The 17,921-nt window shown below is 42.6% G+C and overlaps 4 protein-coding genes across 4 annotated transcripts; 2 read left to right on the forward strand and 2 right to left on the reverse strand.

Annotated features, from left to right (window-relative positions):
* Positions 1–10,356: 10,356 nt before the first annotated feature.
* PG997_006248 (uncharacterized protein) lies at positions 10,357–10,848 on the forward strand (the record flags this gene model as incomplete). The annotated part of the gene is made up of 1 exon (XM_066810563.1): positions 10,357–10,848. One exon carries the CDS (start codon positions 10,357–10,359, stop codon positions 10,846–10,848), a length of 492 nt encoding a protein of 163 aa, XP_066669486.1.
* A 522-nt stretch (positions 10,849–11,370) lies between these two features.
* PG997_006249 (uncharacterized protein) lies at positions 11,371–13,079 on the reverse strand (the record flags this gene model as incomplete). Its single annotated transcript, XM_066810564.1, is given in 5 exon segments — positions 11,371–11,883; positions 11,960–12,214; positions 12,371–12,487; positions 12,502–12,756; positions 12,921–13,079. 5 exon segments carry the CDS (start codon positions 13,077–13,079, stop codon positions 11,371–11,373), a joined length of 1,299 nt encoding a protein of 432 aa, XP_066669487.1.
* Positions 13,080–14,413: 1,334 nt separating this feature from the next.
* Positions 14,414–16,559, forward strand: PG997_006250 (uncharacterized protein; the record flags this gene model as incomplete). Its single annotated transcript, XM_066810565.1, has 6 exons — positions 14,414–14,463; positions 14,536–14,658; positions 14,798–15,014; positions 15,098–15,927; positions 15,995–16,239; positions 16,348–16,559. 6 exons carry the CDS (start codon positions 14,414–14,416, stop codon positions 16,557–16,559), a joined length of 1,677 nt encoding a protein of 558 aa, XP_066669488.1.
* Positions 16,560–17,289: 730 nt separating this feature from the next.
* Positions 17,290–17,762, reverse strand: PG997_006251 (uncharacterized protein; the record flags this gene model as incomplete). Its single annotated transcript, XM_066810566.1, has 2 exons — positions 17,290–17,552; positions 17,636–17,762. The coding sequence occupies 2 exons, from the start codon at positions 17,760–17,762 to the stop codon at positions 17,290–17,292; spliced, it is 390 nt and encodes a 129-aa protein (XP_066669489.1).
* Positions 17,763–17,921: the final 159 nt, after the last annotated feature.

The following is a 17,921-nucleotide window of genomic DNA, read 5'->3' on the forward strand; positions in this document are numbered from 1 at the left end:
CTTAAATTAAGCTTATAAAACGCTAACTAAGCCGAACAGCGACGCTATCGCCTACGCTACCCTTTATAAATATAATACCGCGGCTAGCGTTTCGAAACTACTGCTAATAAAACGACGTTTTAAAATATAACGCTTTAATTATATAAAGCTTAATTTAAAAAATATCCCTTATATTATTTTTAATATTTTACGCTATACGTAATAAATAGTTTATCCTTTTTACGTATTTTATAATATAATATATAAAAATTTAAGGAAAAAGTAATATCGCCTTTTTTTCGAGACTTAAAAATTTTAAAATATAATATTATTACCGTTTAAAAACCTTAAATTAACCTATTAAAATATAACTCTTATAACCTTTAAGCTTTTGTTTTTACGCTTTAATTATTTAACTTTAAGCTTTAAAAACTTAAAGTAACTTTTTATATTAATAAACGACTCGATTAATTTCGTATTTCCTTTATTAATTATATTTAAAATATAATAACTATAATTATCACTTATAACGTTACCTCGGTACTTTACTTTATTAACCTCGTACTTAACGAGCCCCTCGTTATTATTATTATTATTACCACTTATATTTATAACGTTTATAATAATCTTAAAAAAACGAGCTAATTATTTATATCCTTTAAAAACTAGCCACTATTTTTCGCCGCTATAAAATAAACTACCTTATAATAGAGCACTTTATCGTCGAAAATTTTAATATAAAAAGCCCCGAGTAATCGGCTTAAAAACCTCGGCGATAAAAACTCGGCCCGTAAAGCATTATCGTATTTTAAAGAGTTTTTAAAAACGGAAACCTTAAAAATAATATTATTACTCGAAATAATTACCCGGGCGTTAAACTAGTTAATTTTTATTATTAACTTAGTTATTTATAATATAACGATCGTTAGCAGGTTTTTAAAATATAAGCGGGTAAATAAAGTGTATTACGACTCGAATTATTAGTTTATTTATATAATACTTTAATTATAACTATTAATAGCCCCTTTTTAAACCCTTTTAAAAGCTTTAAAAGAATACTTTAGTGGATATATTTTTAACTAGGCTAAAAAAGAGGCTCTTTATATTATAAAATAAGTTTATTAATGAAGACGTAGTTTATACGCTTAAAATTATTAAATAAGCTTTAAATAATACTATAAAAAACACCGTGCTTATAATAAACGCTATTATATAATACTTATTAAGTTTTATAAAAAAATATAAAGCTAAGTGTAAAGAGACTAAGAGATTATAAAAATTTAATAACGCACTTTAATCCCGAGAGACTAGGAAGTATATCGAAAGATATAAAATTAAAAAGTGCAGCCGTGCGAAAAGTATTAACGGAAGCCTAGCAAGAGAAAGTAACTAAGGCCTACGCGGAGGGACCGAAAAGCCTATGAGACCTAGTAAAAATAACGAGGTTTAAAGGTTAAAGGGCAGCATAATAAAACGTTACCCCTACGATTAACGAGTAGACTACTTTTAAAAGAAAGGTGGCAACTCTTAATAAATCCTTCTTTTTAGTACCACTAGAAACACTTAACGCCCTTAGCTCGAAATTAACTTTTAATATTTAAATTCCCTGCCCCCTATTTATTAAAAACGAAATATAATAAGCTATTTTTAAGCTACGATTATATAAAGCCTTTAAACTTTTAAGGATCTTTAATTATATTTTCTAGATTTCACTAAACTTTTTTATACCCCTTTTACACCCCCTTTTTAATCACTACCTCTTTAAGGGTATTTACCCTTATAAAAGTCTATTATAATAGTTTTAAAGAAGCTTAGAAAAAACGATTATAGTATAATTAAAGCGTTTCGGCTTATCGTTCTTTTAAAAACTATCGGTAAAGCTTTAAAATCTTATAACGTGGTTTATTACTACGTAACGTATATTACTTAGCGACGCACTTAAATTTAATTTTAATATAATTAAACTTTAACGCGTAATACCTTTATAACTATAATGCTTAATTAATTTTAAAAGATCGAATAGTTTTAATAATTTAAGCGACACGAAACGGAGCGAATTAAATAAGTTAAAAAGCAGTAATAAAAGTTTATAATATACCCGAATTAATTTTACGTTATCGAATTTACGGCCGAACTTTAAAACGCGAAATCCGACCGAAACAACGTAAACTAAATCTAATTAAAAAAGAAGTACTTCGTAAATATATAATTAATTTAAATATCCGAGGGATGCCTCCCGATTTTATTAGTATAAAAGATATGGCTAATTTTTTTACCGCGTCGCGCGGCGGCGACCGCGTCGGTAAGCACTGGGTTAGGCGCTTTATTAACCGTAACTCGGACTTAAAAACTAAAATAAATTATCGGTACGATTATTAAAAATTTTTTATAAAGATTTTAAAATTATTTCCGGCTAGTTTACGCTAATCGTGAATATAAAGGCGAAATACGGGATCGTCGACGAAGATATTTAAAATTTCGACGAGACCGGCTTTATAATGGGTATAATCGGGTTAACACTCGTCATAACACGCGCCGAGCGGCGTGGAAAAGCGAAGTCGGTCTAGCCTAATAATCGGGAATAGGCAACGGCGATTAAATGTATTAATTCGTAAAGCTGGTGCATTCCGCCGTTCTTAATCGTTTAAGGCTAATATCACTTTGCGAACTGGTCCCGCGAAACCGATTTACCGGGCGACTAGGTAATTAAGCCGACTTTTAATAGCTAAACTAATAACGAAATAGGCTTAAACTAGATTAAACACTTCGATAAATATATTAAAGCGTAGACGAAAAGTTCTCACCGCCTCTTAATTATTAATAACTACGAAAGTTATATTTCGGCCGAATTCGAAATATACTACTAAAATAATAATATTATTATACTCGGTATACCTCTTTATTTATTTCACTTACTTTAATTACTCGATATAATACTTTATTCGGCTTTAAAGCGTATTTATTTAAAGGAAATCAAGCTATTTATTAAGGCCTCGATAAATTATATTACGAAGCTCGAGTTTTTTATTACCTTTAAGGCCGCGTATTTCGCTGTTTTTACGGAAAATAACATTAAATCCGAATTTAACGCTTTTAATTTAATCCTTTATAATCCCGACGAGGTAATTAATAAGTTAAATATACGTCTCCGAATGCTTACACTTAACTTATCCCGTCCGGGAACGGTTAATACCTATAACCTTTAAACGCCGTCTAACCTTTAATAAATAACTAAGCACTTTACTTATATTAAAAAAGGGTGTTTATTTATTAAAGAAGCTTTTCGACGCCGATTTTAAATGCGGTAAACTAAATAGCGAAAAATATAACTAAAATAGCCTATAAAATAACCCTTATACGCGATAAAATATATATATTAAAAAAGGCTAATTTAGTACTTTCTAAGCGCCGGAGAGCTAAAAAATCGCGAGTCCAGTTTAGAGGAGCCCTTACTATTAAAGAATCTTAGTAACTACAAAACGAAAAGGCAAAAGGGAAGCGTTCAACGCCCGATAAAGGTAAAAATAAAGGTTCGTTAAAGCGGAGGGCGACCGGTGAAAGGCGCTGTAATATTTACGGCGAGACAGGTCACAATACGCGAACATGCGAAAAAAAATATAAAATTAAGCAAAGAATCGAATAACGAATAATTTTAATTAATTTTAAGCGTTATAATTAAATTAATTAATATAAAAAGGTTAAAAAGTAAAAAAAGTGCGTCGTTAAGTAATATACGTCGCGTAGTAATAAACCACGTTATCGTAAAACGTATTAATTATTACGTAAAATAATTTTACTTATTTTTATAAAATTATATTAATGCTCGAAAAACTCGATTTATTAAATACGCTATTTACGTTTTTTAAAGCGAATTTACGAAGCTTATAAATTAACCGATTTAAAAAAGTATTTAATAATTATATTACTTATATTAAACGCTTTAAAGGCTTTTAATAACGTCGATTACGATAAGCTCGTCGATTACTTAGCTCGCCGTGGCCTTTTAATATTTATCGTTCTCTAAATTAATAACTAGCTTAAAAACCGCCGCACGAAGCTTAAACTATTAAAAGGCGAATCCGGCTAAATCACTTAAAACTACGGCATTTTATAGGGGTTGTTTTTATTACCACTATTATAACTCTTTTATAACGTAGACTTTCTCGACGAAATTTTAAAGGAAAGTATTATTATTATTAATATTAAAAGCGTTGGCATAGTAACTGCTATAAAAGCTACTTTAAAGGTAAACACCTCGTTAATATAAAGTATTAACACCGGTAATAGCGCCGGCTCCCGGGTAACTTTATAAGTTACGTTACTAAGTAAGCTATAAAGTAACCTTAAAGTAATTATTATTACTTAAGTTAATAATACGAGTATTTTAATAATCGGCCGTAGTATCGCAGAGAATTATAAAATATTAAAAAAAGTGCACGATAAAACCGTAGTCTAAGCGACGAAATATAGCTACGTTTTTACCCCGTAAAAATATAAGCTAATACACTTTCGCACTAAAAAGGCCTAAGCTCCTACTGCGAGGGCTTAAGCTCCCGGTGCACTTAATAAAAACGTAGCACTTATAATATTACTTATAAAGGCTAGCGCACTTTATTAAGCCGTTAAAAGCTTTAACGGCACCTCGTTAATAGAATATATTTAACTCCTCGAATTTAAACTTATTAAGCCGACCGTTAAACTACGTTACTTAAGAGTTTAATTTAATTTAAACTTTTTTTAATATTATTATATTTAAAAAGTTATTACTAAGGTTCGAAAATTAATTTAAGCTTTTAAAACTATCTTCGGCGTTTATTAAAAAGCGGCACCTTATAATTATAATAATTATATTAAGCTATAATAATACCGTAAATCACGTATTATAATATAGTGTAATATTAACTTTACGTTAAAGTTATAAAAAAAGCTTAACGAAATAACACTTTACGGCGTTATAAAAACTATAGTAAAAAGCTTTATAAGTAATTACGAGTAACTTAAAAACCACTGCACTATTAACGATAGCCGCCGAAATAAACGTTTTATCGATCGAATAATAACTCTTTTAAGTTAACTATATAGCCTACCTTCGGCTTTAAACGAACCCCCTCACGGCCGGCTACGGCACTTTTATAACCAACACGGCCCGCAAGGCCCACTAAAGATCTCCCCTAACGAAGCTTATCGAGCACCATTAACAGTACCATAAAAGCCAGCCTCTCTTCGAAACGATCTATCCTTTCGTCGTCCCGCTATAATAAAAACGAATTATAACGGTCATAAAAAAGAAAAAAAAAGAAAAACACACCACGACTATATCGTATAAGCCTTTAGTTTTAAATCGTTAATTTTCTATATAAATAAAAGTAATTATAATAACGAGGTTAAAGCGACGATTTACGCACCGGCTTAATATATTTTTAAGCTCTCGTATAAAAAAACGGCTTATATAAGTATTTTAACGTAGTTTATAATATACTTAATAAAGTTAAAAGTATTTATATATCTTTAAATTATACTTTACGATTACGAAATAAGTAGTTTACGCGAATCGATATTTTTATTAATAATTAAGCCGTTATTATATCGTTAGCTTAACTTTAACGCTAATTCGATTAGTAGCTATTACGGTAAATTTTAAAGCAGCTTATTACCTTATAATATTAAAGTATTAATATTAATATCTATTAAATTCTAGTTTATACTAGGGTTTTAAGTAACGAAAAAACCGATAAGCTCGTTAAAATAACCGTTAAAGCACTCGTTAAAATAGCCGCGGCCGTTAAAAATAAAGCTTTATATATAACCGTTAATTTCGCACTACGTAACCCTTTATTATTAGCCTCGATTATTACTTTAAACCGGCCCTTAATTAATACCTTAAACTTACCCTTAATTAATCCCCGGGACCGGCCCTCGATTAATACCTTAAACTTATTTTCGATAATTACCCTAAAGCTTACCCTAAATCTACTCTCGACGACTACCCTGGAGCCTACCTTAAAACCTACCCTAGATTTCGCTTAGGAAACAGTAGCGACTATTACGGCGTTGGCCGCATTAATAGCCACCGGGGTTACAGTGGCTTAGCCGGTGTTATAACGGCTTTTTAAGGTATAGTATACACTTAAGGCCCGGATTTAATATATATTTAAAAGCTTAAAACGACTCGTTATTAATTAAGCCCTTTTTATTATAATAGCTACTTAATATATATTAATTAAAAAAACTATTAAATAACGCTAAGCCGACGAGTAAAAAGGTATACTTTACGGAAAAATACTATACTATTAATTCCCTCGGCTTAAAAAAAGCTATGTTTTTTAAATATTAAAACTTAAAACGTATTATAGCGGCTATTATATTTTAAATGCGTACCGGTAAAATAAGCTTTAAGGATTACCTCTAGTTTATTCGGCGCCTTAAAACCGACTCGTTACTTTACGACTACGGCGACCGTTAAACGGTCCGGTATATATTACTATACTATAATAAATATAACTAGTTACGGAAAAAAGTCTAAGCCTTCGTTAACTCCGGTTAAAAGGGCCTTAGGCCTTTTATTAATACGAAAAAAATTTAAGAGTTACGACGAGTTAAAACCGCCGCTATTTTTATACTACGAATAGGCTTACTAGGACGTTTTATTCGAGAGGCCGTAAAAAACGAGCCGCCCCTAAGAAAGCCCCCGAAGAAGCCTTCGAAAGGCCTCTCTCCCGAGGAAGCCCCGGAAGGGGCCCCTAAGGAAAGCCCTCTTAAAACGGCCCTTTCATAGCTTAACGCGGTGAATAATAAACCTTTTAAGCTTAATTAGCCACTATCACTATATAGCCATATATATATAGTTAAAAAGCTACTTTATAAACACGCGAACGTTACTTTATAATCGTATATTACCCGGTAATTATTTTATAACTTACTTAAAAGAGCTACCCGATAATAATATATATATTCGTTCAGATTAATCGGGAAATATCGGTCGGTATCGGTATCGATATCGGTAAGTGCTTTTAGTCGAGAAAAAAACGTTAAAAAAGCGCTATTTAATTATCACCGGCGACGCACCGATAAATCTTTATATATTAACGTATTATTAAAGCTACCCTCGGTGCTATAGCACCGTTTCCGGCACTTACGCACTATTTTTCGAGGCGTTTAATACCGAAATATTACCCACTTAGCTAGCTTTAATCGCTATTACTAAATAATAATAGCCTTAAAAAAGGTACTTAACACGACTTATTATTAAAAGCGAAAGTATTATTACACCGGCCACTATTTACCCCGGAGCTACCTCCGTAATTACCCTATACCGCTATCGCGGCCTTCACTTTATTTTCCCTCCCTCCTTTTTTTTTTATTATTACGCTTGCCACAGCGTCTCCGTAGCTTAGATAGCTATGTAGTAATAGATAGCAGGTTTAATAGGGGACGCGGTGGCGCGTACAAGGCTTGTGCGGCGATTTTAAGGCGGTAGGAGCCGGTAAAAAGGTGCTGGAGTTTAGGAGGACGGATACCGCGGCGGGGGCCGAAATAAGCCCACTAGAGCGCCGTATTAATGTATTATAACAGCTAGTATAGCCCTAACGTTCGCATAAAGCCTAGGCCTCGGATTAAACGATAAATTAACTCTTATTATTATTATAATCTTATAACTATTGAGATTCCTTAATAATAAAGGCTCCTCTAAGTTAAACTCGCGATTTTTTAACTTTTTAACGTTTAATAAGTGTTAAATTAACCTTTTTTAATATATATATCTTATCGCGTATAAGGGTTATTTTATAAACTATTTTAATTATACTCTTCGCTATTTAGTTTATTATATTTAAAATCGGCGTCGAAGAGCTTTTTTAATAAATAAACACCCTTTTTTTAATATAAATAAAATACTTAGTTATCTATTAAAAATTAAACGGCGTTTAAAGGTTATAAGTATTAACCGTCCTCGAATAAGATAAGTTAAGTATAAGCGTTTAAAGACGTATATTTAACTTATTAATTACCTTATCGAAATTATAAGGGATTAAATTAAAAACGTTAAATTCGGATTTAATGTTATTTTTTATAAAAATAACGAAATACGCGGCTTTAAAAGCGATAAAAAACTCGAGCTTCGTAATATAATTTATTAAGGCTTTAATAAATAACTCGATTTCTTTTAAATAAATACGCTTTAAAGCCGAATAAAGTATTATATTAAGTAGTTAAAGTAAATAAAATAAATAGAGAGGTATACTAAGTATAATAATATTATTATTTTAATAGTATACTTTAAATTCGGCCGAAATATAGCTTTCGTGGCTATTAATAATTAAGAGGCGGTGGGAACTTTTCGTCTACGTTTTAATATATTTATTAAAGTGCTTAATTTAATTTAAGCTTATTTCGTTATTAGTTTAACTATTAAAAGTCGGTTTAATTACCTAGTCGCCCGGTAAATCGATTTCGCGAGATTAGTTCGTAAAGTAATATTAACTTTAAACGATTAAAAACGGCGAAATGCATTAACTTTACGAATTAATATATTTAATCGCCGTTATTTATTCTCGATTACTAGGCTAGACCGATTTCGTTTTTCTACGCCGCTCGGCGCGTGTTACGACGAGTATTAACCCGATTATATTTATTATAAAGCCGGTTTCGTTAAAATTTTAAATATTTTCGTTAATAATCTCGTATTTCGCCTTTATATTCGCGATTAGTGTAAACTAAATAGAAATAACTTTAAAATTCTCGTAAAAAGCCTTTTAATAATCGTACCGACGATTTATTTTAATCTTTAAGTCTGGGTTACGATTAATAAAGCGTTTAACCTAGTGCTTACCGACGCGGTAAAGAGATTAATTATATTTTTTTACACTAGCGAGATCGGGAGGTATCCCTCGAATATTTAAATTAATTATATATTTATAAAGTACCTCCTTTTTAATTAAATTTAATTTACGTTGTTTCGGTCGGATTTCGCGTTTTAAAGTTTAGCCGTAAATTCGATAACGTAAAGTTAATTCGAGTATATTATAAGCTTTTATTATTACTCTTTAACTTATTTAATTCGGTTCGTTTTATATCGCTTAAATTATTAAAACTATTCGATTTTCTTAAAATTAATTAAGCATTATAATTATAGAGATATTACGCGTTAAAGTTTAATTATATTAGAATTAAATTTAAATACGTCGTTAAGTAATATACGTCGCGTAGTAATAAACTACGTTAATTAGTTTTTATAAATAAATTTATATTATAAACTAATTATCGGGAATATTATTAATGGCAGTGGTAAATAATCACTTTAAATTAATAAAAGATTTAGTTTTAATTAAATTATCACATCTTTACACAAGACTGCTATTACTCCCTCTACTTATGAAAGTAGTGATACTAAGGATCCGTGAATGTAAAGAAGTGCTCGCTCGACCTGGCGCTTGCGACTCTCATTGCCTTACACAGATACATACCATGGCACCTGGTGAACTACTGCATCATATACCGAACCAAAACAGCCCAGCACAACATATTGCGTATTGGTTGCGCGAGGATAATTGGATGCAATTTTTCCGAGGGCTTTGGGATTGAACTGGCTATCTTGAAGGCCAATAAAGTGGATTTCTTTCAACGGCCCATTAGTATAGTGGCAGTATACGTGCTTTGGGTTTTACGCAATATGCACGTGACCCGGATTCGAATTCCGGATGGGCCCAACCTTTTGCACTTTTGGTGACTTAATTTTTGTAGCAATATGGTGCCCTACTACTGTTTTGCAGCTGAGGACCGTTTTGGGTGTCGTTCAGGAGTGCGTTGTGTTGCTTTGCTGCCAAGTCGCTGGGCAGCAGACGCAGCAATGTGTCCCCCAAGTGGGCGCGGTGCGTCTGCCTGCATGTGGCGGCGAACTCTACTCTGCCCGCTACTCTACCCGATTTCCGGCGGAATATTAGGACCTCTACGAACCGAGACCCGGCGGGATCCTGGGACGCTTGCAACACGAGACTCCGGGCTGCGTAACTTGGTACGGAATGCAATCAATATCCGACTGCTCATCAAGCAGTCCTTTAGTCACAACATACAAGAAGTGACAGTGGCAGCCAATAAGGAGGTCTGCAAGGGTTGTTTGCTACCTCGCTTGCCGTCAGCTCGCAGACAGCGGGGTTGCCCCGTGGAATCGGGTAGGTAGCAAGTATATCTACCCATGGGGGAACACAGCTGTGAATCCCCCGCTCTTGTTGCACATGGTATACACCTGCAAATACAGCCGGATCACTTACCGTCAGCCAGCCTGTGACGCTCAAGAGAAACACGCATAACTAGACTCGACCGGCAGTCTCTCTTTGTGCGTGTACGCGTGCGACCAAGGAACCAAGCAACCAACCACCCAATATGGCAACGCAGGACCAGCCGCGCTTCACCCTGACGCGCGCGACGCCCGAGGACATGGACGAGGTCACGCGGCTCGAGTACGAGTGCTTCCCCGCCTTCATCCGCGAGAGCTTCATGGGCTGCCGGTCCGAGGCCGACCTGCCGCGCGTGGCCGAGCGGTTCCGCGCCGAGATGCGCACCAACGTCCACGACCTCTGGATCCTGGCCCGCGACAACGCCCCGAGCCCGGACGGCGGCAGGGGAAAGCTCGCCGCCTCCAGCAACTGGCGCGTTTACCTGAACGGCGCGGCGGCGCGGCAGTCTGACGACGCGCCGATGCCGTGGCTCGCCGAGCGCGGGGATATGGAGGCGCTGGAGAGGGCTCAGAATATCATGGACGAGATGAATACGGCGCGCAAGGCTGCCAATCCTGATGGGTTCTTGCGTAAGTTTCTTTGCCCCTCCCCCTCCCCCCCTTTCTTTACTGGCTTTCGCTCTCGCCTGTTCGATTGAAGTACTTGAGCTGATGGATGGACAAACTAGATCTCCATATCTGCTTCACAAGCCCCGAATACAGAAGGAAGGGCGCTGGTAGCTTGATGATGCAATGGGGATGTGATCTTGCCGACCAGCTAGCCCTTCCTGGCTGGATCGAGGCATCCCCCCGAGGGGAACTTCCTGTACAAAGCGTTTGGCTTCCACGACGTCGGCAAGATAACAGGCCAAGGAGCTATGAGTGGCACCTTCATGAAACGCGATGCTACCACCAAGCTTGGGGTCGCCAAAGCTGGCGACAGTCAAGCCAATTGATTTGCTTTGGGAGGCCTATTGGGGGACAAGCAGAGGACACAGACGATTCCGCGCTCCATCAGACAAACTCTGTACAACGATCTACAAGCTTTTCCAACCATAACGCCAAGTATATATGACAAGAAGACAGGCCGCTTTGGGCTGCTAAAGAAATGCATTTTCGAACATCAGTCATAACAAAGGGGGTCCTTCTCAAGAGGCTCACCTCCCGCTCATGAGGTCCACCTACTCAACATGGTACGTCGTGGTGACCATGATGCCGCTCCCGCCCCCGGCAGACTGTTGGCCGTCACGTTGGTGGTTCTGTTGCTGGTGGTGGTGGTGGTGACGGTGGAACTTGTCCGCAGCCCCCATACCTCTCTCGACATCGGGGATGACCTCGGTGGCCTCGAAGCCGGGCGGCACGATCATCTCCTCGCTCGAGTTGTGCGTGGTGGAGTGCATCATGTCCCCCTCTACCTTCTTGCCCTTGCCCTTGACCGACCAGTATCCGCCGCCGAACGCGGTCATGGGGTGCGTCAGGTTCGCCGCCGCGGCCGTCGCGGCGTCAGGCCCGTCGTTACTGCTGCTGGTATTGCCGCGCCGGAAAGGGAAATAGGCGCGGGCGGCCGACCAGCTGCCGCCGCTCTGAGAGCTGCTGAGGCCGTCTTTGCTGCGCATCAGCGTCGACCTCATCCACTTGGACTGCGAGAAGAGCGGTTTGATGGCGGCGGCGTTGACGGCGATGATGCCGATGAACTGTAGAGAAATACAAGGTCAGTCTCCTATGCATGAACCGATGCGTTCGTGTGCCGGAGATGAAGACAACACTTACAGTTTCCCGAATGGCCCAGATGGTGCTGATATTGATGCCTTGAATGTCGTGAAGCGACATGACGCAGCGCAGGATGGTGGCAATCATGATGAAGATGCCGGAGCAGAGGAGGAGGCCAACCGCGACCTTTCGCACGCTCGTGAGCTTGACCTTCCATAATAAAGGGATGGGAGTAGCCACGATCAAAGCATCGGTGCTGCGAACGCCGACATTAGCAACTCGACCAAACAACAACACGATTGTCCGCCTAATAAGCTGAAGGACGCAAGAAAAAGAGCTCGCGTACCTAACGTTGAGAACGACCAAAGTCAAGTAATTGGCTACTGCCAGAGTACATGAATCCTGTAAATAGCCCATTAGATTCGTTCTGGCAAGGGAAAGCTTTATAAACTTGGAATGTTCACGACTTACACCCGGGTTAGGATAGACTTGCCAATTCTTGCGAATAGGCTGGCAGTGTCCCAAAATCACGGCCAGCATGACGATATAGGCAAGCACGCAGAGGAGACCAAGCAGTTTGACGAATCTCTGGAGACGTAAACCCTCCCTAACGCCTCTAGGTCAGCACCGTCGCCGTAGTCTTTTGGAAGAGGCGAAACTTGCGTGATACGGTGGAAGAAGCAGAGCATGGTTCCCTTCAGACACCAAATGAGGGTGACGTAGAAGCACCACCCAGCCAGCAGGTACTTGGAGCCCGCGGCCAGCTTCTCGATCTGCTCCGGGCTCATGCTGGCTCCCATCTCGTCCGTGATGCCTATGTTCGTTCCGTTTTCGCCTGCAATCGAAGGGAACAAGGTCTACTTGTTAGCCATACGAACAAGCCCCCCTGAGTGATCGGATATGGAGAGAGAGAGAGCCGGGAGCAGGTACCGATCAGTTCTAGCATGCATAGTTCGGCCTAAGAGCAAAATGGGATTTGAGTACTAGTATTCAATTTATGCGGCTAGAGTGGGCTACTTACCGTCCAGAAGACTAGGGAGAGGACGGCGAAGACATCATCTCCTTGCCACTTCTTGAACCCGACGGCTCTCCAACGGGCAAAGTAGCGAAGAAACAGCACCACAACCCCGATGGCATATTCTGTCCAGGCCTCCCTCTGGAAGGGAGTGCTTTCGCCCATGTTGACTGGAAGCAAAAAGTGACCGGCAGGTGATCCAGAGCACAATGGGACGTAGCGAAAGCACTTGGAAAAGCTCTGGGCTCGATACCGTAGGTCTGCGGCTTTGATGAGTGATATAACAGAATCTCCATTGGAGTCCTGTATGCAGTCCGTCTATTCTTCCTCAACTCAGGTGAAAGAAAACGTTCGGGTGTTGGGCGACGTGGCTGTCAAAAGCAACATGCAAACTGTTTAGAACGAGTTGCCGCATGATCGCCGACCAAGTACCCAGCGACTTTCAAGAAGTCTATTTCGATGCTTGTCTTCGATCTCCTGTCCATCATCTCCAGGGTAGCCAGGGCCCCAGGAGGAGGAGAGGCCCATACAAGAGCGCAGATCGCAACAAGAACGCGCATCTCAAGTCAGGGCAAAATGGCCTTCTCCTCTCCTTTACATGAACCGTTTTGCATCGCAGAGACATGTTTCAACGAGTCAGCACCTAATGCTTTATCGCCATCCACAGGCGCTCCGAGAAAAGAAGAAAAAAAAAGCCATGGCATGAAATATCCCGATATCCTGTCCCGCCTGAGACAGGTGGAGTGACATACAGTACACTTCATAAACTCAATGCTCTGTCACTCTGGAGAAAATTGGCCATTGCTAGCATTGCCGTCTAAGACATACGGTAGTTGCATGCACACTATTTACTAGCCAGGCATGATTTCTTGGCTGTCAACTCGACATTCCATCAACACATAGGCGCGAATGCAGGTGATATACTGCTCTTACACTTCAGTATTGTACATGTATCATGCCGCTGGGCTGCTGCTGTGGCCCCGTGTCGAGGCAGCCGGGACTAGTGAATAGTTACGTATGTATCGATCGTTAAACCCCGAACCCGACATCTTTGCCGCGTACAGTAATACATTGTCTTGGCCACTCCACCTGGTCTGTGAACCACCGCGGGCTGGCATCGCTGCCCCATCGACAGAATTGCTTTTATTGCAAGTCTTCGACGTTGGCGCCGGGCCTTGCAGATCGCCCAGCCCGCACCACCCCTCGGCACAGGGGCCGCAAACCAATCGGCCGCGGCGGGGTGTGCATTGGGGATGACTACATGACACTAGACGACTCCTCATAATTAGGCATCTGAGTAAGAGCCCCCTCCGTATCGCGGGCAGCGGGGAAAGTTGGAGAGAGACGATCCATTGCCCCGACGAGGCGGCCGCATCGAGATATCAGGTTGACACACATATGATGTCGCCAGCCTCCTGTTGCATGAGCAAGGTATCTTTCCTTCCCAAGAATCACTTTTCATCTTCTTGTGCTGGGAAAACATCTGACCTGTCGCCAACATGGGCTCGGTAGTTACTCATGTCGAAGAGTACGATTTTATCGTATGCGGGTGAGCTACATTTTGCTAGACCAAAGTCTATATCATGCCACCTTTGCTGACTTTGCTTATGTGAACCCTTAGAGGTGGCACGGCCGGATGTGTCGTAGCCGGGAGGCTCGCGGAAAGCGACCCCAGTCTCAGAGTGCTCGTTATCGAGGCCGGCCAGCACAACGAGCATTTGGAGAACACACAGATGACAGGAGGGTGAGTTGAACCTTGAGTTCTTTCTGCCCCATTTGCTTCGTTTTCTCCCCCTTTTTCTTCATTCATGTCTAAGAAAAAGTCACACATACACACACACATACATATATACTGACGATATTGAAATATTCGTCCTTTAAAGATGGTCCCAGCTCTTTGATACGGACACGGACTGGAACATTGTAGCGGATGAAGGGGCAGGCATCAACGACCGCCGGGTCAAGCTGAGTCGGGGCAAGTACCTGGGCGGCTGCTCGGGCTGCAACGGGACGCTTTGCATCCGTGGCACGAAGCAGGACTACGACGACTGGGGCCTCGACGGTTGGAGCGGGGAAGAGTTCTTTGGCTATATGCGTAAGGTAAGTAGCCGAAGCCGTTTTCCGGAGGGCGGAATACTATAGATCGGCCTTGTCTGGTGGCTGACCTTGAGATTCAATTCCAGGCCGAGACATTTCACACCAAGGAGTGGTTCAACGAGTCTTCCACGTCCCACGGCTACGATGGTCCCTTGCATAATGAGCCGCATGACCTGGCCCCCATCTCGGACCTCATCCTCAAGTCCATGGTGTCCAAGGGCATGCCGTTGGACCACGACATGTTCTCGCATGGGGAGAACCCTCAGGGGTGCGGCCATCCTCCGCGCACCGTCCACCAAGGCATTCGCACCACGGGGGCCGACTTCATCACCAAGAACAACCAGAGGCAAAATCTCACCATCCTGGTTGAGACGCATGTCGACAAAGTCATACTGGAGACCAACTCTCGAGGCGAGCTGCAGGCATCCGGCGTGCAGGTCATCAAGCCGGACGGCACCGCCGCCCGGCTCTCGGCCAGGAAGGAGGTCATCGTGAGCGGCGGCGCCTACTGCAGCCCCAACATCCTCAACCGCTCCGGCATCGGCGCCCGGGCCGACCTCGAGCCCCTGGGCATCTCGACCCTCTTGGACCTGCCGGGCGTCGGACGCAACCTCATGGACCACCTCATCGTCTTCATGTTCTACGAGACGGAGAAGCCGGGCCTGACCAACGACCACCTCATCTACCACGGCGACGCGTTCAAGACGACGTACCAGCACTGGAAGGACGAGAAGACCGGCTTCCTGTCCACCTTCCCCTTCGGCGCCTTCGCGTACGCGCGCCTCGACGAGCGCCTCGCCGACTCGCCCCTCTGGAACGCGGCCCCGCGCCTGCCGGGGAGGGACCCCATGGGCCTGACGCCGCGCCAGCCCAACGTCGAGTTCTTCAACACCGAGTGCTACGGCGGGCCCAAGCAGTACGACCAGTTCCCCGTCGACGGCGAGCACGCCTTCAGCATGATCGCGGAGCTCTTCGGCGCCCAGTCGCGCGGCTCGGTCACACTTCACAGCGCCGACCCCTGGACAAACCCAAGGTCGATTGCGGTTATTTGACCCACCCCTGGACCTCGAGGTCCTGGCCGAGGCCTGCCGCTTGGGCAACGAGATCGTTATGGAGGGCAAGGGCACCCGCGACATTGTCAACGGGTCGTGGCCGCCGGAATTGACTCATCATACGAACAAGACCAGGGAGGACTGGATCCCATATGTGAAGGATCATGCTACGACATGTAGGTACTCACATTCCTTTTCTCTCTCCCTCCCTCCCTCTCTTGTTATACCTCTCCCCCAACGTAGACGCATTGAATCCGACACTGCTGACACTGTGATTTCTACAGGCTACCACGCATCTGGTACTTGCGCAATGGGCAAAGCGGACAACCCAAAGGCTGTGGTTGACGAAGAACTGGTGGTAAGGGGAATCAAGAACCTCCGAGTGGCAGATGCTAGCATCATACCGATTCTCGGTGGCTCACACACCCAGATGCCGGCCTACGGAATCGGCGAGAAATGTGCCGACCTTATCCGTAAGAAGTGGAAAGTGGTATAGCCAGATTAACATAGGAGTAATGCATTTCCTGTCCAAGATTGGGATGTGATGTTATAGACTTTCCTTGACGTTGAGCGAGGGATTGGAGTGGCGATCTATCACGCCTTTATACCAGTTGAATCCAACCACCCTTGTTCCTGCTGAGCCCCAATGACGTTCCAACTACTTGACCGGAGTCGGAACCGGCTCACTCGAGCCCGTTTCGGCACCGCGTTGGACTAAGTGACCTATCTACATTAGTGCCAGAATCTGTCATCCATCTCACCTTGCAGCGTGACACCTAACAATGAACGAAGCCTTTCGATATTATTAGAGAAAGAGTATAGCAATGGCATCGAAGTCATTAGATGTGTGCCTAGACATATTCGGCCAACACCCCAGACACAGCCAAATATACACACCAATCTGTTTCGGCTTCCCCTGCGATGGAGACATCAGCGAGGAGTCCATCTTTACATACTTGCAAGATGGTCTAAAACGACTAGCACGCGAATTTCCCTGGATAGCGGGCCAAGTCATCAGAGACGGCGACGGCATCTTCAGGATTAGACCCTACCGAAAAGCCCCGCTGATTACGAAGAAGGATCTGCGACGAGAATTCCCGCCCGTGATAGCCGAATACTGGAAGTCCGGCGACGGTAGCATCCCGGCCTCGCTGTTGGACGAGACGGTCCTCGCCCCGTGTGGTACGTTTCGCCACTCTACCGAACCGGCCGCACCTGTGTTGCTGCTACAAGCAAACCTGGTCCCGGGCGGCCTCATGCTCGTCATGAACGGCCTGCACAGCTGCATGGACATGGCGGGCCAGGCGCAGATGGCCCGTCTCTTGGCGAAGGCGTGTCGCTGGGAGCCGTTCAGCACCGAGGAGGTCTCGACGGGCAACATGTCGAGGCGCGACATTCTTCTGCCACTCCTCCACCTCTCCGACGAGGAGCTTCTGGAGGAACCCGACAACACGACAGCTGCGGTGGGATCCGAAGAGACCACCGCCGACTTAACAGAGGGCAAGGACGACCAGAACGATCCATTGTCGACGATAACATCAGCACCGGATCATCTAGAGGAACATCGAAGACCCCCGCAAGCAGCATTACACTGGTCCACCTTCACCTTCTCCGGCCCAGCACTGCGAGCCCTCAAAGCCGCCGCCACGGCCACAATGCCCTCGACAGATGCAGGAGACGGAGAACGGATCCCGTTCATCTCCACGGACGATGCCCTAAGCGCTCTCCTCTGGCAGTCGATCGCCAGGTCCCGCCTCGCGCGCCTGTCAAACACGACCACGACGACACTGACCCGCACCGTCGACGCTCGCCGCTACGTGGCCGGTCTGCCGCACACCTACCCGGGCGATGCCGCCTT

Source organism: Apiospora hydei (genome assembly GCF_038363865.1).
Source record: "Apiospora hydei strain CBS 114990 chromosome Unknown utg000005l_segment0_segment0, whole genome shotgun sequence".
Lineage (NCBI taxonomy): Eukaryota > Fungi > Ascomycota > Sordariomycetes > Amphisphaeriales > Apiosporaceae > Apiospora > Apiospora hydei.